General features: G+C 42.9%; 1 protein-coding gene and 1 long non-coding RNA gene across 8 annotated transcripts in view; one reads left to right on the top strand and one right to left on the bottom strand.

Annotated features, from left to right (window-relative positions):
- Positions 1-22303, bottom strand: part of SDK1 (sidekick cell adhesion molecule 1) — a 586517-nt gene that overhangs the window by 142666 nt on the left and 421548 nt on the right. For all 7 annotated transcript variants that reach the window (XM_083413291.1, XM_083413295.1, XM_083413296.1 and 4 more), the window contains exons 21-23: positions 17399-17497; positions 12576-12767; positions 11377-11498 (exon numbers count right to left, since the gene is read on the bottom strand). In XM_083413291.1, coding sequence (XP_083269417.1) covers positions 11377-11498; positions 12576-12767; positions 17399-17497 — 413 coding nt within the window. The remainder of the gene's footprint in view (positions 1-11376; positions 11499-12575; positions 12768-17398; positions 17498-22303) is intronic.
- Positions 15753-18424, top strand: LOC310664567. The gene is made up of 2 exons (XR_014504956.1): positions 15753-15849; positions 17426-18424. It is a non-coding gene; the product is annotated as an uncharacterized lncRNA (long non-coding RNA).

Raw genomic sequence — 22303 nt, 5'->3', positions numbered from 1 at the left:
GGCGCTGAAATCAGTTTTGGTGCAGAAATAGAAAAACTTCTCTAGGAGTCACACAAAACCAAGTGCTTGGAGAGAAGGACTATGGCCTGTCACTCAGCTCAGATATGAATGCAGACTCTCAGTGAAAATCTGTAACTTTTCAAGTACAGGCAAATTTGAGACAGCGTGTGGCAAAGTCAAGACCAAGCTCAGCATGGATGGGACCCGAGACTCCATGTTACTGCCAAACCCCTTGAAGCATATCCTGACCCTGCCAAGAGCTGAAAAGATAAACAGTCTGTGAGGGTTTTGGTGGGATGTGCAAGATAAGAAAGCCCCTGAGATTTAAAAGATTTTAAAAGAAAAATGATTCCAGCCAAAGTTAATTAAATACCAGAATGAAAAGTAAGAGTCGCCTCTTTTTCTTTCCCAAAGACAAATGGTAATATGAAAGGTGGGAAATGTTTCCAAAGCAAGAAATGGTGATCAGCTCCTCGTCACTTTCAATGGGAACACAATGTTTCTCCATTGTTACCCAGGCACCCTGTGTTCAGCAATAGTTCAGGCTATGTCACTGTTTTCATTATAGAGGTTTATAACTCAGTCATTTGAAATCGCTTTGGGATGAAATTTGGTACACAGCCTGTCAGCCCGGATGCAATTTTTTCCTCTTACAAAAGAGTACTTAAATCGATTCAGCTGTTTTTGATTTAAAGATCGGCAAAAGCATAAAATTGTCAGAGTCTCGGGCACTTTATTTACCAAGCTCTAAAGTGAAAACGACATCAAGAGGAGCGCCTCATACAATGGATGAATCCTAATAGCTCCGTTGACATTGAAAATCGGACTTAACCCGTGGAACTAGAGAAACTCGTAGAGAAGTTTGCCAATGCAGTCCTAAACTAAGCGCATCTGTGGCTAAGCACAACAGTCACATTTCATGGTATTTCCCAACACAATGGCAATATGTATTATGTGTTGAGCATCTTAAAAGACTAGATACTGTGCAGAATTCATTTAAGCACAGGCTGAGTCGAAATAAGCTTACAGTCCAATACAGGAAAGGGCTATGTAAAGGGGCTGTTGCTCCGTGGCCTAAGCCCCAGTTTGTGTACAGGGAGGGGGGCCGGCAATCATGCTGCATGCCAGTTGCACCAGTGGACCCACCATATCCATTAGTGCTATGGTGAACTTCCCAGTCATGCAATTCCCACCAATGTTAACCCAGCACGCAACGTTATACTGATAGCAAACAGGTGTTGCAGTTGGCGTAAGAATCACTGGAGAAAATGTTGCCACTATACGCCAGCAAAGTCATCCCCAAAGCTTGGGATGACTTCAACGCCAAAACAAAAATGGCATGATTGTATGTCCTTTGGAACAGACTTTAATAGATTCATCAAAATTTCTCTTCTGAATCTTGGGACCCTTCCCAGAGTTTGCGACAAGTTGCATGTTTTACAATAGCAATCTCTAAATACAGCTGTATAGTTTTTAACATAAATGGCCTAATTCGTTGATTTATTTTTTTTAAAGAAGAGATGCCTTTGCTTTGAAATTCAGCTTTGCTTTATTATGCTGGGTTCAAGTGTACAGTCTGAGGGAGATGAAAAATTAGCACTAATAAATTTTAATAGACCTTTTAAGAAGTATGTCATATGGCTCTTCTATAAATCAAGATGATGGGATTACAAATTCAAGAACATCTTGACCTGCCATGAGGTAAGGAATAAAAAAACACACACAGATTCTGCTCTCACAAGAGAGGGAATAAAAATGAACAGACCTATTGGCATAAAAACGCGAAAGAATGCCCATACATAGAAAATGCAGAAAGGAAGTAAACCAACTCATGAAGAATTTAGGATTGATTTTTGAATTTAATATGATGTTTGAGAGATACTTGGCTGTTTCTTGACAAGCACGGATTCACTGGGACGTTTTCGTGGGGAAGCCTTGAAGAAAACATTGGGAGCTGCCATAGGTGGTCGATCTGTTGTCCTCCAGATGTGGTAAACTCCATCTTGATTCAGCCAGTGATGATGGCTGCTGCTTTCCAACAACCTCTGGAGGGTCACAGACTAAGTGCCCTCTACCAATGGCATTAAATTAGTTCACCTAATTTGGGCATTTGATGTATTTATTTTTGTACTTGATGGTTTTTAAATTTTCAGATACTGTTGAAGGTTTGTTTAGTCAGTGTAGAGGTGTAGAGATGAAGCACTTGGTCACTGGCAGAACCTGGTTGATTCCATGCATCCAAAAGGTTTTGAGGGACTTCATGTTTCCCTACATGGGAAGCTACTTTTGAAATGAAGATTCCAAAAGCAGCTTGCAATACCCTGTGTTTGGTATGTGTTTGTGTTTGTTTGTTATTTTTTTCAAAAACTAAACCTATCCAGAAACCCTAGTAGGAATGTCAGCTAAATGCTGGCCATATATTTCTGACTATAGCATTTCCTTCCAGGTGGCTGGGTCTTTGTAGGTGCATTGGGATTGCAATGTATCCAAAATCTGTAACCTGAAAAAAATGTGTTCCCACTGCAATCCTGTAGCAACTTGCCTGAGAATCAGCTTCATTGAAATCAATGGGACTTACTTCTGAGTAGACTAAGCTCAAGCTGTTTGTCTTATTGACAAACATTTGACTATCAACAAACTTCCTCAGATGTTCTGCCAGAAGAGGAACCTCCAAATTCACTTCAAAGTTTGCTTCAGGCAAAATCTGGTGATCTCTTAGGGATGATCTATATCCGTACAAATGGGATTATAACACCCCTTCTGAGAAATGTCACTGGTTCCTATTCAGTTTTGCTTAAGGATCAACCAACACATTTGCTTGGGGAGGGGAAGTCTGCTTTAGGCAAGATTTTGATAGGCACCTGTTTCCTGAAGGATGCGGGGTGGTAGAAATATATTAGAAACCTGGCTGTCTCGTATTTATTTATTTTTTTAATGGCACAAGCTACCTAAGCTGATACTAAAGGCTGCTGCAGCATTTTATTAGATTATAAGGCAGCCCTGATTCGGAAAGCGTTTAATGTTTGATGTGGTTCACCCCCTCTCCTGTATTTTGTTGGAAGCTGCATAAAGTGACAAGGGTAACCCAGACAGATGGGTGGAGTATAATAAATTCATTATTCTTATTACTCTGCCTTTGCCCTGCGCTCTTTAGCGCCAAATCAGAACAAATAGAAAACCAGATTGCTGTTTGTTCCGATTCAGTACTGGACTGCAGGCTTTCCTGGGAGAAAGTAGCAGGGCAAATGGAAGTGAGCCCACACTTAACACGGACTGATTGTAACACTGGAGATGTCTGCCGTGATATCAGTTTCCAGATTCAAGTGCCAGCTTCATGCCTAGGACTTATTAACAAACCAAGGCAGCAAATAATGCTTCACCCACCAAACTTTTGGAGTGGGCTTCAACTTCAATGCTACAGAGCGGCAAAGACTTTCCTGTCACCTTGGGGACCTTGAATCCTGGTTCTTATCCAAGTTATGCTCTCCAAGTGCCATCTGTCATCTCAAAGGCAATGGAGTACATTTACAGTTGATAAAAGGCTGCTTAACAAAGCCGAAAAAGTATTCTTGCTCTGGGGTTGGGGGGGAGGGGAGCATTCAGAGCCAGGGCTGATGTACAATGCTATTTCAAGCTTAGTGAAGGAGCCAAGTCACTCTGTAAAGACCATCAGTTCTTCATCAGGTTTATAATCAGCCCCTTTGTACATAGAGGAAACTAAGAAATTGGCTCGGCTCTGCCTCTGCAGTTGGAGGCAGCAATTCTTCTGAGTACCAGGTGCTGGAAACCACAGGAGGAGAGAGCGCTCTTGTGCTTGGGTCCTGCTTGCGGGCTTCCTATTGAAGCATCTGTCTGGCCACCGAGAGACAAGGATGCACTTGAAAAGTTACAGATTTCCCCTGAAAGTCTGCATTCATATCTGGTTCTTTTAGATGCATCTCACTTTTCTTTCTTGTTGGAATTGTCTGCATTTGTGCGTTCAATATTTCACTTTTAAGAAACTCCCACCCCTCCTGGACTCCCTTCTCTTTGAATATTTCTGACCATGGGATCTCAGCCAGTAGTTCCTTAAATCAGCCTACTTCAAGTCCAGAGGGCATGTCTGGCTACACTCAGCTTTCCCTTGCCTCTGTATCATGAAAGCCAGGAGGCCATGATCCCTTCCTCCCATGTCTCCCAGTGCTTCCACTTCGTCAATCAGTTCCTCCCTGTTGGCAAGGCCTCTCCTCCTCCCAGAGGGGAGGGGTTGTGAGCGGGAGCAGCTTTCCGCAGCGGCAGCGAGGCGTATTCGGCTCCCTGCTCCTGATTGCTTCTGCTGCTGCGGCCAAGCCTTCCAGCTGACCAATAGGGCAGGCTGGTGGGTGGGGCTAGCCGTATTTAAACAGCCGCAGCAGCCCTCTGCTCCCAGCCTGTTCCTGCTTTCTTTGGGTCTCCCTCCCTCCCTCCCTCCCTCCCTCTTAGGTCAGCTTCTTTTGTGTATTGACCTTGCTATGGTTGGTTGCCTTGGTTGCCTAAGGGGCCTGGTAAGACTTCTTTTTATCCAGTTGGCAAATTGGCACCAGCCTCTTGGTTCTTTTGCCTACCTCGTAGCAATTCGTCACAGCTTTCTGGTATTGGCAGTTAGGCACTGGAATATGTGTGCTGTGTTGGAGGATTGGGTATGGGCCATCATCTACCCCTCCTCTTTTGGGTATTCTGTTAAAGGAATCCGGAGGTCGTGGATCCTGTCCGATGCCCTGCTGGTGACTAGGGCCATGGCACGACCCCCGGTGACATCATGGGGGAGCTTCCAGTTGTATTTGCATCAACAAGCTCCTCCCATTGGTTGTTAACCTTGATATGACTACTGTGGAGTCTTGTATTGCTGTTTCATCCAATGCCTAAGCCAATACTACTCACATGCTGTAACCAATAAAAGTTGTGGCCTAATTTTGCCCATTAACCTAAAATAATGTGTCTTTGTGTCTTATTATACTCCTTTGTGGGTGGTGGGCCCTCGACTCACAAGAGCCAGTTCTTCCAGCTTGTGGAAAATGAAATTGTCCACGAGGCAATGGAGGCATTTGTTAGATCTTACATTTTTGTCAGAGTTTGAGTTCCAACAGATATTTTACTGACTATGGCATTTTGGATATTTGTGTAACAAATGTAATATAGGTACAGTCTTCATGCTCAATAAGAGCTCTGTGTATTTTCTATCCGTGGGTCTGTATTTGACTACAAAAATGTAAAGGGTGAGTAAGCCCTGAGAGATTCATAATACCAGAACTGCTGTGCCTCTGAAATGTGAGAGAAGCATTTTAAAATTAAGTACATTTTAATTTTGCAGTTTGGGAAAATTCTATTTCTGTTGGTGAAACACACTGCCCTTCAGGCAAGTGTTATGACAAGAAGCACACTGAAGAATTTTGTGCTATTGTTAAAGGAACACCCAGATGCCAACTCTGATTCTGTCTAATGATGCAGAGTAAAAGCTTTCAATTTGCAAACCACAGGCTGTTTCCAAGTATACTGCAGACACATGATTTAGAATGACAAAAGAACAGACCAACTCTAAAACGGAGTCTTGCAAAGTAAAATGTTAGCAAGATGCGAAGGAAGGAGGAATTGACTTGGAGCTGTAAAAAGCCAGAGGCAGCAGATAAAGAAAGATTGGCTCGGATTAGCAGGCATTATACTTCAGGCTACTGTTCTTATGTCTTCAGAATGGTTTACATGAGACGTCCAGACACCAATACAAATCCTTATTTCTGCAGTTTAAGAATGATACATCTGAACACAAATGTACCCGGTGTAGCTTTTTAAAGCAAAATGTAGAATAGAAACCATTAAGATGAAGAAGCTGGGAAAACGAAGGAAAGAAGCAGAAAGATTCAGAAAAGGGCCACCAAAATGAAAAGGCGAGAGAGAGGTGATGTGAGAGAAATTACACATGGCATGGAGAAGTGCGTAAGAGAAAAAATAATTATCCCTCTCTCCAACAGTAGAACTCACAGACATCCAGAGAAGCTAAATGCTGGAAAGTTCAGGAGAGATAAAATAATGTACTTCTTCATGCAGCGCTTAGTTAAGCCATGAACTCCCTCCCACAGGGTGAGAGCCACCAACTTGGATGGCTTTAAAAGAGGATTAGACAAGTTCATGAAGGATAAGACTGTAAATGGCTGCTAGCCAAGAGGGACATAGGAAGAGCCTGTGGCCCATCTAGTCCATCATTATCCAGTTCTTGCAGTGGCCAAGCAGGAGAGCACTCTCCCCTCCTTGCATGTTGTGAGTGACACAACCATCCCCAGAGGAGCAGGGAATGTTGTTTCAGCAATGCACTGCAGTGTAACCACGGCTTATGTGCTGACTGAGATCTGCGGTATGAACAACATCAGCATGATGCCCTGGAACCTGGATACTGTTCAGGAGTCACATGCCAAGGTAAAGGTTAAATGGAAACCTCGAAAGATTCCACCAATGGTGACTCCAAAAAAATCTACACATCACTTGGGAAGGCAGGCGAACTAATGCCAGCGTACTGGAAGAAGCAAAGTTCACCCGTGTCAAAGAAGTGATTCTTCAACATCAACTTCGTTGGACTGGTCATGTTGTGTGGATGCCTGATTATTGTCTTCCAAAGCAACTACTCTATTCTGAACTTAAAAATGAAAAGCATAATGCTGGTGGTCAACAAAAGAAGTTTAAAGACTGTCTCAAGGCAAATATATATATATTTAATGTAGTATAAACACCAACAATTGGGAAACACTTGCCTGAAAGCACTCCAAATGGAGAGCAGCCTTTACCAAGGTGCCATGGGCTTTGAAGGCACTCAAACTCAGGACCCAAGGGAGAAACGTGTTAAGAGGAAGGCACACTTGGCAAATCCACAACATGATCAACTCCTGCCCGGAAACCTATGACTCCACCATGGGAAGACGTGTGGTTCCAGAATTGGCCTCCACAATCACTTACAGACTCACTTTTAAAACTGTGTTTATGGAAGACAATCTTGCTCGGCTACGAGAGATTGCCAAAGAAGAAGAAGAAATAGAATGCCTGTATGCATCATTCAAAAGGAACCAAACAACTGGAAGCAACCTCACTACCAACGAATGGTCCGTATAAAGGAATAGTCTCAGGAATTCAGCATTTAATCTTAAAAGTACCATATAATATTATTTATAGAAATCTGTAGGTGGGAAGGAAGGAGCAGAGTTTGCCTGACAGGAGAATAAATGAGGAACGGCCAGTTGGAAATAAATAAATAAATCTAGGACACCACAGCAGAAACAAAGAGGGACATTGTTCAGAGCTAATGGAGAGGAGTATTTCTCTGAGGCACACTTAAAGACTTAAGGTGAGAAAACTCTAGAGTATTTCATTACTCAGGCACATGAGTGATTGGAAGTATATTGTAAAAGGCAATTCATCCTGTACTACCCCCTTGTGGCCTATAATTTAACGCACACACACCCAGACAGCCTGTTTAGCATAGAAACTCATGAAACAGAATCTAAAAGCAGATTTCTCCACTGAGGATCAGATAAACTCCTGAGCGAGCTGGACTACAGGTATAGAGGCGTGTCTGCAATTCCTGTTGTGGCTTTCTTTCTTCTGAACATTCACAAAGATCTCTACAATTTATTTATAGACTGCCACATATCTATTATGTAGTATCTCACAACAAGAAAGTCTTCCAGCTATTTCACCACTTCCTTTACTGCACTGCAAAAAGCAAACAAACAAACAAAATGAAAATCTGAAGCAGCTCAAGAGTAAAAGAAGAGAAGTCATCTTTCAATCTTGCTGACTGTTTCACATCCTGGATTGATTTTTTTATTCCCCTAATGGGGCAAATTCTTAAATAATGCATACAGACAGATTAAGGATGAGGAAGGCCCAGGGCTGTATTTTTTTTTTTGGGGGGGGGAACAAACCTGTGGTATGATTAGGATTGCCTTTCTCCTCACAGAAACTTTAAGATGTACAGTGGTACCTTGGTTAAGAACTTAATTCATTCTGGAGGTCCGTTCTTAACCTGAAACTGTTCTTAACTTGAGGTACCACTTTAGCTAATGGGGTCTCCCGCTGCTGCCGCGCCGCCACTGCACAATTTCTGTTCTCATCCTGAAGCAAAGTTCTTAACCAGAGGTACTACTTCTGGGTTAGCGGAGTCTGTAACCTGAAGCATCTGTAACCCGAGGTACCACTGTATTTCATTTCACTTTTAATTTGAATACCGCCTTTCTATATTATTATAAGCAAGGCGGCTTACAAGCTGAAGAAACGACAAAGATCACACACCTTTCAACAATCTGATCCAATATGAAAAAGTCACAATAAAAACGTAACTTTGAAATGAACAGCTTATGTCAAATAAAGTAGTATTCAATAATACATTTGAATACAATAGTATGAGAGGCACAGAATTGCACAAGGCACAGATTTCTCCACCGTGGTGTCTCCACATAGAGAAAACTACACCTGTTGAATTATATCCTACTAGGTAGGCATTAGGGACGCGGTTAGTGCTGTGGTCTACACCACTGAGCCTTGGGCTTGCCAATCGGAAGGTTGGAGGTTTAAATCCCCGTGACGGGGTGAGCTCCCGTTCCTCAGTCCCAGCTCCTGCCAACCTAGCAGTTCGAAAGCACATCAAAGTGCAAGTAGATAAATAGGTACCGCTCCGGCGGGAAGGTAAACGGCATTTCTGTGCACTGCTCTGGTTTTGCCAGAAGCGGCTTAGTCATGCTGGCCACATGGCCCTGAAAAACTGTCTGCGGATGAACGCCGGCTCCCTTGGTCAGGAAAGCGAGATGAGCGCCACAACTCCAGAGTCGTTTGTGACTGGACTTAACTGTCAGGGGTCCCTTTACCTTTTAGGTAGGGATTAAAGGCACAAAGTCTTAATGGCGGGGGGATATCTTGGTTTAGAAGGTAAATGTAAAGGGAGGGCCTGTTTTATTTTCATTTTTTGTACATCAACTAACAAAGTTTAGCACACAAATACTGATAATATCCCTTGGTATGATGTCTCTCCTCCTCCTTGCATGAGAGGCTTCCTTCCCAAATATTAACACCCGACACAACGTTTGAGTATTTCTTAGTCTCTAACCAGTTGCAGAATTCCAACATTCCAATTTAAAACTGGCTGATGGGAAAGACAACAGCAACCAGTTAGATGCCTTGGGAAGTTCACTAACGGGGCATGATGGAGGGTCCCTCTAGACTAGACACTAGTGGGTTTTTGTGAGTATATTCTATAAGGTGTCAGAGACGCAAGAAAGAACATTAGTTGTGGATTTCTAAAGAACATCATCTTCCTTCACTAGTTCTGAGGTATGAAAAGTGACAGGATTTCAGCAGGAAACTATGGGACATGCACAAGTTGGAAGCAAAGCTGTGTAGCCTCAAACTTTTGCAGGTGTAGACAGTATTGAAAGCAGGATGTTGTAGAAGCACCACAATACCACCATGGGCACAAATAATCAGGAATGAATAATAAGAAAAATCTCTAGTGGGGTGCTAATTGTGGTGCCCCTATTGTTTATCAGGGACGCGGGTGGTGCTGTGGGTTAAAGCCTCAGCGCCTAGGGCTTGCCGATCGAAAGGTCGGCGGTTCGAATCCCCGCGGCGGGGTGCGCTCCCGTTGTTCGGTCCCAGTGCCTGCCAACCTAGCAGTTCGAAAGCACTCTCGGCTGCAAGTAGATAAATAGGGACCGCTTACTAGCGGGAAGGTAAACGGTGTTTCCGTGTGCGGCTCTGGCTCGCCAGAGCAGCGATGTCACGCTGGCCAAGTGACCCGGGAGTGTCTTCGGACAGCACTGGCCCCCAGCCTCTTTGAGTGAGATGGGCGCACAACCCTAGAGTCTGTCAAGACTGGCCCGTACGGGCAGGGGTACCTTTACCTTTACCTATTGTTTATCATATACACCACAATCAGCGGTACATTGACTTTAAAACATGGACAGTAAATTGCATTTGTTATCCGTTGACAGACTTAGTTTCCATAAACTTGCCTAATCCATTAAAAGAAAAAAAGAAAGAAAGAAGAAAAGAAAGAAAGAAAGAAAGAAAGAAAGAAAGAAAGAAAGAGATTGAAAGAGAGAGAGAGACAGACAAATAATCATTCCCAGGGCCAGTGAGCTGAGGCACATTTTTATATTTTTAGATCCTGTACAATTGCAAATGTACTGATAGTGACATAAGCATCAAACCTTAATAAAGTGCTCAAGATGGAAATATTTTTATACAGCCAAGCAGGAAGATCATGCTTTTGAAAATAGCTTTCATCTAAATGCATTTCTTAGCATTTCTCCCTTGCTCTCCCTTTGAAGAAAGCTAATAGCTTACACACTCTTAATTATCAACTCGGTGCATTGAAAGGCAACAGTAAATGCTCTCACCTTTGCCCCTGTTCTCTGAATAGAATGGAAGGCCAGCCTTGTTCATTGTCTGTACGCAATTTCTGTTCCTGCTTAGTGGAGAAACATCTATCCCCTCTTTTAACAGGCATCCTGTTACCACTTCCCTGTAGCAGAAAAGCCAACCTCTTGACTCCCCTGCAAGCCAGGCAGATCCATCAGCTCACTTGCTAACTACAGTGGTACCTTGGTTCTCAAACTTAATCCATTCCAGAAGTCCGTTCCAAAACCAAAGCGTTCCAAAACCAAGGCTAACTTTCCCATAGAAAGTAATGCAAAATGGATTAATCAGTTCCAGACTTTTAAAAACAACCCCTAAAACAGCAATTGAACATGAATTTTACTATCTAACGAAACCACTGATCCATAAAATGAAAGCAATAAACAATGTACTGCAGTCACACAATCAATCAATCAGTAGCTGAACTGGATTCCACACAGTCAGAAAAACAAAAGAAAAAAGCCGCAAAAACAAAAACGCAAAATAAATAGCAAAAACAGACAGACCTCAGCGTAACACTCAAAACGGAAGTGTGGCACTCAATACGGAAGCTTAACACTCAAAGCGGAGCACTTTCGCCTTCCCAAAAAAGTTTGCAAACCGGAATGCTTGCTTCAGGGTTTGCAGTGTTTGAGTTCCAAGTTGTTTGAGTACCAAGGCGTCTGAGAACCAAGGTACCACTGTATACTTATTTGGTACATTTGCTCTAAGCCCTCACTCAGGAACGCACAGCCAACAGCCTATGAGATATCGCTCTTGTGAGTCTGATGCTGCAACAAAACAACATCATCTTTTTGAGGTGAATCACCAACTTCAATCTTGAACCTTTTCAAATTGTTTTTAGGAGACTCTCGTGGTCATACTCTAGCAGCTAAAAATCAAAGGTGATCATATTTTTAGTTCCTCAGAATTACTTAATTAAAATGGAAATCTTAAACCTCATCCACAAATATTTTTGCATACCTGGCCTTCCACTATCCATTTGGAGATGGATGTTTTCCCATCGTACCCAGGCCGGAACTGAAGGGTGGCAGAGCGGGGGCTGATGTTGGAAATGACCAAATTGGATGGTGCACCAGGAAGCTCTATATATGGCAACACCCCAAACAGAAAGAGAGGGAGAAAAAGAAGACAGAGTCAGGGGATAAATACACAGCTCAACATTTCAACATCTTAAACAGCTGCAATAATAATGATAAAAATAAATAAATAAATAAATAAATTTACTATTTACACCCCACCCATCTGGCTATTATTTTCCAGTGGCAGATCTGAACATCAGAAGTGATCTACTGGATCACAAAAGAGCCAACCTGATCCAACATCCTGTTTCTCTCTCTCTGGCCTTCAAAGGAACGACAAAGAGGATATGAAGGCGAAATTCCTTCCCCCATTGTTACTCTCCAAGAATTGATAGTAACAGGACTACTGACTCTGAACCAGGACATTGTCTGGAAGTTTTGAAGATGAACCATTCTCTGCTATGGGTATCAAAAGAATCTTTATATCTTATAGAGCTCTATGTGCATTCAAAGCTTGGATAAGACCTCAAAGCAAGTGACTCCTTGGTAGAAATGGGATTGCCAGTGAAACAAAATAATAATGATAAATGCATAATGATGCACTTCTGGTCATTGTATGTGGATAGCAAGGCACTAAAGTGGTTTGAGTGCCTCCTCATCTCACCTGCCACTCAACTCCCCACATGGGCTACCATCCCTGAGAAGTAGGAGAGGGGAGGAATATCTCAGCTCAGAGTATTTTCTTCTCCTCAGCCCCAGCAGCTTGCTAGAGTCCAGATTCTAAGCCTCTGCAAGGCATTCATGAAGGTGTAGATGTAATGGCACAGAGTTAAGGGCACTACATTAATGCAGGCACTCGATTCCTTTAACTACTCATTTCACCATTAGCCTTGAAAAGGCCCCAGTATAACCTCCCACCCAAATCTTTCCTGAATCATGTTATATGACAACCATGCACCAGACCATTGCAAATATGAAAGATATACCAATGTGAATATATCTCCTGCATTTTCATTTTTCACTTTATTTCTGTAAGTAGCCCTTGTGATCCTTTGGCATTTAAAAAAATAGAAGAAGAGTTAATTATACCCATCACACACTAATATTTCTGGGGCTGTTCCGATTTCTGTTTTTACCAACCTGGAGGAACACCAGACGAAATGGTTGATGAAGTGACCATGCCGGTCCCCTTTGACGTCTCTGCCGCTACCTCTATCGTGTAAGTGGTGAGAGATGACAAGCCTGTAATTTTGTACTCAAGGGTTGTGTTAGCAAGAGTGCGAGCAAGACGCGATTCATTCCTGCTGTACACCTCCCAGGAGATTTGGTAGCCTGGAAAGGGGAAAAAAGGACAAAGAAATCAAGCAGCTGTTATCAGAGGCGTCTTCCACGCCTGTTCCCTGTGCAGTCTTAAAAATCTGTTCAAAGAACAGCTCAGTGACTTGGCCATGGAGCCTCCAGTGTGTTGATACTCTCCTTAAACAGAAAAGCACTTTTCTATGTAGCAATGTTTGCTCATTAAGCTGGTGTCAACTGCAGCAAAGCAAAGGGTCCTGGCCCCCTGGGCTGAAGGAGCTTCACCTGCCCATTCTGCTGCCCATGGGGCTTCAGAGAGTGACATGCCGACAGAGCCCTCAGCTGTGTTTGCAACCCAAGGGCGACTCAGTGGCAGCTCAGTTCTTGCTTCTTCAACATCCACCTCAAGCAGCAGGAAATGTTATTTCTGGATCATTTTATTTCTCTGCTCCTCCCACAAGTAGCTATTCCCACATGCGTAACCAACAGGTTCACATGTGCTTATCCCCAACATCCAGGTTTGAGGGTTATTTCCTGCAGCGCATAACCAAATTATAAGTATACTACAGGTATAAACAAATGTCAGGGACACCCCCCCCTCCCTCTCTGTCCCCAGCGTATGGTGGCATCTTCAGTTGCTGGCAGGAGGGGGCTTACAAACACTTCCTTTTGTGCCATGTTTCTTGGCACAAGTCTATGCTTAAAGCTCCGTGTCCGAGTGGTTGTTTTGTTTTGTTTTTTGATCTCGGTGCTTTCCCCAGAAACCTGTGTTTTACTGAGCAAAAGACTATCAGTTTTTCTGTGGATTGCCATTTGCTCCAATTCAGCAGCAAAACATGGGTTTTCTTAGGGAAAGCACTGGGATGAAAAAAATCCCAGATGCTCAGATACTGAGCTTTAAAGCCCAGACCTTTACAGTGGAACCTCAGTTCTCGAACATCTCCATTGACAAATGATTTGGAACCTGAACGCCGAAAACCCAGAAGTAATTGCTTCTGTTTTTGAACGGGCTTCGGAAGTCGAAAGATCTCCACAGCTGCCCTTGCATACACTTTTTTAAGCAGGGTGGATCATTATCTTGCCTTTTCCAACCTTGTACAGCAAAGCCATTGTCCTTATCTGTGCAGCACCTGACCCTCCAACCTCACTTCTCTATTGTAGACTTGCTTGTTAAGACATTCACTCCTTTCCTCTTTCATTTCTGCCTGCCTTCGGCGAACTTTCCAGACTGTCTGTAACCCAATTTTCTCAATTTTGCTTCTGATTTTGCTTGTTCTCCTCTCTCCCTCCTCTGAACCCCTGGTGACAACTTTATTAACTCTGGAGCACATTTGTGAACCTTTCTTGTGACAGCCGAGAGAGAGCTGGTGGGAAAAGTTTGCTTGATTGCAACTTCCCTGGTGATTAGGATCAGGGCAGGAAGGGACAGGACACTCTTGAAGGGATGCGAATAGGATGTGATTCAAGCCCACTAGCGTAAGAGAGGACAGCTCTCCAGCAACTAGCTTCGTCATGAAACAACCACATTGGCCCTTCCAGGCTTGCTGAATGACAAACTTGGATGGGATAGTATTTTCAAGGATAAATAATGATGATTTTGACGTGATTCACCATCATCTACTATCTTTTATCTGAAAACGGTCTCAGAGGTAGAGACATAAAATATATAAAGGAATAACTCAAGTGATGTCTAATAGTAAAAGTGTCTTTCAGGAAGGTCAAAAAGATTGCTGCATGTTTACCAATGCAAATCTATGGAATAAAAGGATGTCTTATCTGTTTTGCATCACATAATTGCTGGATTTCGTATGGCACGCTCAATTTTTCCATGAGCCTCTACTGCCACGTGACCACAAAAATCTATGTGAGGGCAAGATATTTTGTTTTGCATTCTTATCCTTTGAAGAAAGTTATCTTCAAAGGCATTGCTTGCCCATCTGATGAGCTCTGCAGCAGTTGAAGTGCCAAAGCTTTATCCTGTCACCCTGCCACAATGGTCGTGTGAACTGGCCCTGAGCAGGCAGAAAACCCCACCAGCAACACACAAAATGTTCTACTTCTGAAAAGGAGCCCTGCCAAACGAGATAAAAACAAAACACATGGAGCCCAACCTTGCTAGGAAGGAACTGAACTTGCAGAAGAAACTATGAAGTCCAAAGGAAGAGGCAGGTGGAAGGAAGTTCCTTCCATCTGCCTCTTCTTCCTTTGGACTTTTTCTAACTTTTAAAAGGCAGAAACTGTGCAAGATGAGTAGCATCCTAGAAGAACTGAAGAGGCAGAGGCAATTGGGTTTTATCTGACTCCAGTTTCAGGCAGAAGAAGAAGCATTCCTTGCTCTCTGGCATTAGCCCCTTCTCCATAAGCTGCAGCCTAACTGAAACTAATGACCAGAAGAGTTTCAGAAATAATTTTCTGTTGATCTGGAGTAAATTCTGTATGAGAGAGCAGTACATCCAATCACAAACTGTCCGTCTGCATCCAGGCCCTCATAAATCAGAGTTTGCTGAGGGAGAGAGGAAGATACTGAAATTTACAATGAGAGCAACGGGCAATTTACCAAAGCTGGCTTGCTCCCTCCTAATGCCCTCTGCGCTTTCCTCTCATTCCGCACACTAGAATTAAAAACCAAGTCACAGCAAATGACATCCATGCACCGAAGTGATGAAGTGGGAGCCTCCTAAGCACTCTTAGGTTTCTAAGCAGCATTGGATAAGCCACTGAACCATTCAAGGGAAATGAATGATTTCGCCACCTCCCATCTCCCTGCCTTAAATGCAATGTTCACCGTAACAGGGGAACTTTTTCTTCCTTATAAACCTTGCCTGACATGTCTCTAGGCCTACATTTCCTCATAAATAAAAGGGATCTTCACTTTCCTCCCCCTTTCCTAAAATAATTTGATTCAGGTATAGAACAAACTGTCACCTTACTAAGCCAGCTTCAAAGCTTCCATAGGACCTGCCTGCATCCCCGTTGGCTAGGGCCATCTTGTTTCATCTTGTTCTCTGCTTTTGTTTTCTAGCAACCGCATGGTCTAGCCCTGATTTTCTCCAGGAGGAAATGTTTCGTAACACATCCACAATGACATGGCACAGAATCCATGATGGAATCATTACTGGTTTGTTACTTGTACTTTTGGCACTAAAAACCACAAATAACCACATTTAACAGTCTAAAACACAACCAAAAATCATAGCTGTCAACTTTTGCCTTTTCTTGCGAGGAATCCTATTCGGAATAAGGGAATTTCCCTTAAAAAAGGCAAACATTGACAGCTATGCCAAAAATGCAACATTTAATAAATCTACATGGTGGAGGGAAATGAATAAAACAATCCACCAAGCAGCATTTCACCTCATCCCTCTCAAAAGTTTGGGCAAAGAGATGGGTCTTTAATTGTCATCAAATTCTCAATAAAGTTTGGGCATAGCACACCTCTGAGAGGAGATCATACCATAAGTTGGTTGGTGCATGAGCTCAGCACATGGCCATGATTTCATTGCCTAGTTGCCACATTTTGGGTTGAAAGCTTCCAGTGTTGAGATCACTTTCAAGCAGGCAGGCAGGCAAGCAGATTTTATTGTTTTTTGTGACCATATAACTTCCATAGAAGGAAGTATCCACGTCAAAAAACACCAAAACACATTTTTAAAAACAACAACATTAAAATACATTTTGGCCTGGCCTGGCAGCCCTGTGGTCAGCATTGTCTTCACCTTAGTTTTCAAAGGCCTGTCTGAACAGGAAGGTCTTAGCCTGCCAGAGGAAGGATAACAAGGAGGGCACTAGGCTGGCCTCTCTTGGGAGAGAATTCCACAGTATGAGGGTAGCCACAGAAAAGGCCCTGCCTCTCTTGAGCCACCACCAACTGGGCCTCTAATGTTGCTAGGACTGGGAGAAGGTGCTCATTCAAGGATCTTAACAGCCAGGCAGGTCCATATGGGAGAGACGATATTTCAGGTAGTGGGGTCCAAGGCATACACATAGACCCAATTAAATCACATGCATGTGAGAAATACGTGCAGCACAGAAGGTTATTATAACTCTTTAAAGCTTTTTGTCCAATACCCACGCTGTCTCTGCCTAAATATGTGGGATCCGCTGCTGTGTGGATTACCAATAATGAAGCAATGGGTGTCTTTGCATTCCAAAGGTCACAAGTTTCATGTGCATAAATAGCAAAGAAGCATGGCCCAGTGGAACCTCTGCCACTGACAGCAAAAGAAAACACATTCTTTTGGAGCACATCATACATGAAATACATAAATGGAATTTTGGTCAACAGGGAACTAACATTTTCCAGACCCAAGGGCCAACATGAAGATTAAGATTTTAATGGATTTTGATGTCCTTGTTATAAATTCAACCCTAAAAAGTCTTGACAACTGGAAACAGTGGCTCTCCAGATGTGGGGAGCTAAATTGCCCCACAGACAACTTTTCTAGAGGCCATGACTGTGAGCTGGTTGTAACTACCCAATGACCTCTCAATACACACCTTTGCTGACTCTTCAAGCTTTAAACAGTAGTAGCGGCAAGCTTGAAATTCTCCGCCAGAAGCTCTCGATAAAAGCTGGCCATATTGATCACTGCAGTGCAATGAGTTTCTTTCTTTTTCTCCTATTCCCCTCCCCATCTTTTCGTAAGTGGCTGCTTGCTGATACTTGCCTGTAATGATGCCATTTTTCTCTACAGGTTCTTGCCAGCTGACCTTGAGCGAAGTGTCCAGAATCTCGGTGAAACTCAGGTGCCCCACAGCTCCTGGCTCTGGCAATCAGAAAAAGAAATCTGTTATAACAGGAGAGGCTCTGTTCACTTCAGATCTGATTTAGCCAAAGAGAGAAAACAGGCACCTAGGCCAGGGCTACTACCAGCAGAGAGTGCTGTCAGAGCAATCAATGTCCTAAGGACCATTCTAATTATCACCTGCATGAATGATTTTACCCCATCCTCCTTTCACAGAGCTAAGGAGAGTGGCAGGAAGAGATTTAGCCACACTGGTTCAAATTCTCTTCTCTTCATTGAATATAATCAGATTAGGCTGAATCCTGAAAAACAGCCTCATATGCTGTTGCCCCTTGTGGAAACAAACCATCTTGTTGGAGGGTGTGGGTGTGTGGTGTTGGGCTCACATCACCACATGTGGCAGACCTGTGAAAAGGTGGCCACATTCTGAGAGGAACTGTTGAAAGAAATTAGAGGCATAACTGCACAAAATATAATCAAAGGGCATAGTCGCCTTTACTTAATCATTACCTAGTGGTCAATATGAATCTGCATTTTAAACATCTTATTGGCCAGCTTTTATTAGCAGCCAAGGCAGTAATAGCTAGATATTGGAATTTTTAGAGGCTGTGCATTGACCACATGGTCTAAAGAAGTCTGGCAATTAACATGGATAGAAAAAAACTGACTACTAAGCTAAAAACAGAAAGGGGAACAAAACGAAAAGATCACATTCTTTTCGTTATTATGTACAGCACAAAAGAAGAGGGCATAGGACCTCATCCACATTACAGGCTTTCTTTGGTTGCTGTGCTTGCACACAACTGCAACTGTCACACAACTGGAATACGACAACTTAAGGGACGGAAGTGTGAATGTAACAAGCTCTGATGTAATTCAATCCCATGCCTTTGGGCAGGGTGGGTTTTGTTGTTTTGTAAGAAAATAAATTTCCTGTCATATTTCTAACTGGTTGTTATTTCACCTTCATAACAAAGTCTTTAAAATAATAAAATAAAGAAAGCCAACCACCTTTCCCCCGTGTCTTTTGCAGGTGCTGAATAAATGTCTGCAGTGTCACATAACATTTGAGCAGGGACTTTGCAATAGTGAAGGGCACATGGAGGTCAAGGATATCCACCCACTGCTTAGAAAAGCCCATTCCCAAAAAGCACTTTCAAAATACCACTCACAGGGCAAGGATCTTCAGCACATGCGTGTAACTGGGCGGAACTTCTAAAGGAAGCTTTACAGCTTAAGCTCAACAGCACTTAAAACAGTATTCTCTGGTGGGCAATGAAAACAGTGTAAAATAGAACTAGCATCCAAAAAAATGTGCTGTCTTAGTTCAATCTTGATCTTCAGTGAAGGCACAGAGACTGATTTGTGGAACTGCTAGCTCTCCTCACTTCCACAGATTTATTGAGAAGAGAGAGGCTTCTGCTCACTTTGCATTCACTATGCTTCTAATACTTGGATCCTTGCCAGACTGGGCTGTCTTCCTGCTCTGCTGACATCAGTTGGCAATTCATATTCTGTTTCCTCTTCACTTTTGCACAGGCTCTGATTCCTCTCCAGCTATGGAGAAGAAAGATAGCTAAGAGGCTAGTGCTAGCCAATTTCCAATTCTACACCTGCAATTCAGGGGACACTGTTGAAACTTCATTCTTCAGCCTCCAGTAATCAAAGTATTGCACAAAGAGAGCTTCTGGTCCAAGACATATCTAGGATTCTCTATTAATGGATGCACTATGACCCAACTCTGGCCATAGGAGTGTCAAATTCAGGCAGACTTTTGCATCAATAAGCCAGAGTGGCTCAGAACACACTCATTTGGTCCTAAGAAAGCTTCTACATCAAGCTGGCTTGCTGGTCTCAACAACTAGGGAATTTTATTCAGGCTGTGCCTTGTTGCCTGTAACAACTACCAGCAGGGGATCTTATCTGTTGATTGACTCCTGACTCCTCTTCAGGAACATATGAGGTTTCTCTCTATCTTGGAGAAAAACAGGGGGAGTGAGACCATGCTGATTCTCCTGGACATCTCAGTTGTTTTCAGTACCACTGTCTGGGATGGAAAGTGGGGACACCAGCTTATGGTTGTTGCATTCCTGTGTTGACAGCCAAGTCTTAGACATGGTGCTGAATGACTACTGCTGGGGTTCCTGATCTTTATGCCATTGGTTCCCAGAGGGCTATATTCTGTCTTTCTGCTACTCAACAGAGGAGGTTAAGGGGGGATATGATAGCCATGTTCAAATATATAAAAGGATGTCACATAGAGGAGGGAGAAAGGTTGTTTTCTGCTGCTCCAGAGAAGCGGACACGGAGCAATGGATCCAAACTACAAGAAAGCAGATTCCACCTAAACATTAGGAAGAACTTCCTGACAGTAAGAGCTGTTCGACAGTGGAATTTGCTGCCAAGGAGTGTGGTGGAGTCTCCTTCTTTGGAGGTCTTTAAGCAGAGGCTTGACAACCATATGTCAGGAGTGCTCTGATGGTGTTTCCTGCTTGGCAGGGGGTTGGACTCGATGGCCCTTGTGGTCTCTTCCAACTCTATGAACATACCCATGCAACTTCTAAGTGAGGGCATCCAGAGATCTGGAGTGAGGTGTCATTAATATATGGATGGCATCCAACTCTGTTTCTTATTATCATCAAATCCAGATGAAGAAGTCAAGTCAGTCAAATTTATTTGCGAAAAACCACTGGTCATTACAAAAATGCAGACATAATTGAGCTGAGATATATATCAAAGAATAAGTGATTCACCCATACGTTAGACTCCATTTGGCATGATAATTTTTGTCTGATCCATTGCATCATAGAGCAAACACAGAAGCATTATATACTACCAACCAAATAATATAGTCTTTAGGGAAATCACACTTCTGAAACTGGTATTTGCTTTGGGGGGAGAAGCACTGGAGGATTTTCCTCAAATACATAGAGAAAACTCTGCCCCCCATTCATACACTCTAGCAACATGACAAAAATTACAGTGTTAATATTTACACTTTTCACTTCATAGCAGAAGGAGCTTTACAAGCATCTCAGTTATGTCAATATCCAGTACTTTTCTATCAGTGGCCTGAGCACTGGTGCTTTTCTTGCTTCCTGTTGCTCTACAGCAAAGGACTCAGCTGGGTCCCCTGCAACTGCTAGGTGGAAATTGCTATTCTCTTCTTCTTCTTCTGGAAGCAAACATAGCCCAGATTCTCCTGCAGTGAGTGGCAAGAAGAGCTTCCCTTTCACCGCTGCGTGGAGCTGACTGTGAGCTACAAAGCCTTTCCTATCCAAAATGGACAGGATGATGAACTCAGGAGCTTTAATGCACCATAGTCTACCTTGAAGGAAGAAGCAGTCAAGCACAGAGAACTACAGGTAGGCAGAATAAGTGGGTTAGAATGATCCTGGGTGTGTGTATTTGTGCGTGTAAGTGAGAGAGAGTGGAGAAACAAAGCAGTGAAGAGTGTGCATCTAGCCCAGTCCTATCTACTTGTCTGACTGGCAGCAGGGAAATGATGAAAGTGCATAACAATTATGCATGGCAGAGGGAACATGAAAAGAAAAAAGGCTTTTCTCCCTCTCTCATAACACTAGAACTTGTGGGCATCCAATGAAGCTGAAGGCTGGAGAATTCGAGACAGATAAAAGATGCCGGTTTCCTACAGGCATCTGGTTGGCCACTTTGAGAACAAGATGCTGAACCAGATGGGCCACAGGCCTGGTCCAAAATACCTTCCTTGTGTCCTTATATTCAGTTCTTGCAAGAACACAAGAAACTGCCTATATGTCCATCTGGCCTACTATTCTCTGTTCAGATTGGTCGTGGGTCTCCAGGAGCTCACATAAAAGCCATTCATATCCCTAGCCAGCAGGTTTGTTTTTTTAATAGCTTAGTAACGGGACCTGTGATCTCCACTATGCTAAGCAAGTGCTCTGTCCTTCAACTAAAGTCCCCTTTCTTGCCAAAATCACAAGCAGAAATATTTCCCAGTTCTAATTCTAATTGCCAAGGACAAAACCTGGGAATTTCCACATGTGAACTATGAAATCTCCTGCAGAACTATGGTCCTTTCCTATGTGCCATGGTAGGAAAGGAGATAAGAACTAATCTCTTGTGGAGCAGGCAAAAGAAGAAGAGGGGGGGACAGAACAACTGGCCTAGAGCCATGTTAGATGTACACACTTAGCAACTACCTGATCAGTTGTGCTAGTTTAATGTATGTCAACGGAATTTTTGAAGCCTTAAAAATCTGATTATTTCTGAAGTAATTAAAGCAACAGTTCTGTCTTCTGCTTTGCAATTCTGAATTTAAGTAAACACATTTGTAGTTAAGCAGCTTTGCAGATATCCAGTGGTTAGCCTGCAATCTGCTAGCATGCAAAAGTTCTGATGGCAGAAAATCTGTTCTTTGAACATAGAAGTATCTTCCCCAACAAGTCTCTCCCATGGCCAATTTGTCAGCATTTGGAATCAGACTTCTTTAGCACTGAAGCTGTCTATATGATTCGTCTTTGTAGGAAGAGTGGCGAACAGATGGTTATTCTCGAAGCATTGGGAAAGGAAATAACCACATCAAGAAGCTGTTCGTATCTCCTGCATTGTCTGGGTTTGTCTCTACAGCAGCAGGGGTGAGATTTCAGATGGGAAGCGGGGAATTGAAGTGAAGAGTACTTGTGCTGAACACCAAAGAAAATGTTTCTTTTCTCTGCAGGCTTTGATAAATTAGGCCAGGGAAAATGACAAAATAATAATAATAATTCTAATACACATCATTGCAAATTTGACATGCTATGCGTGCCTTTTTCCCTTGTTTATTTTTAAAAAAGATTTGTAAGT

Source organism: Podarcis tiliguerta, assembly GCF_965153285.1.
Source record: "Podarcis tiliguerta genome assembly, chromosome: 14".
NCBI lineage: Eukaryota > Metazoa > Chordata > Lepidosauria > Squamata > Lacertidae > Podarcis > Podarcis tiliguerta.
Note: the sequence above shows the minus strand (reverse complement) of the source record. Positions and strands in the feature narration are given on the sequence as shown.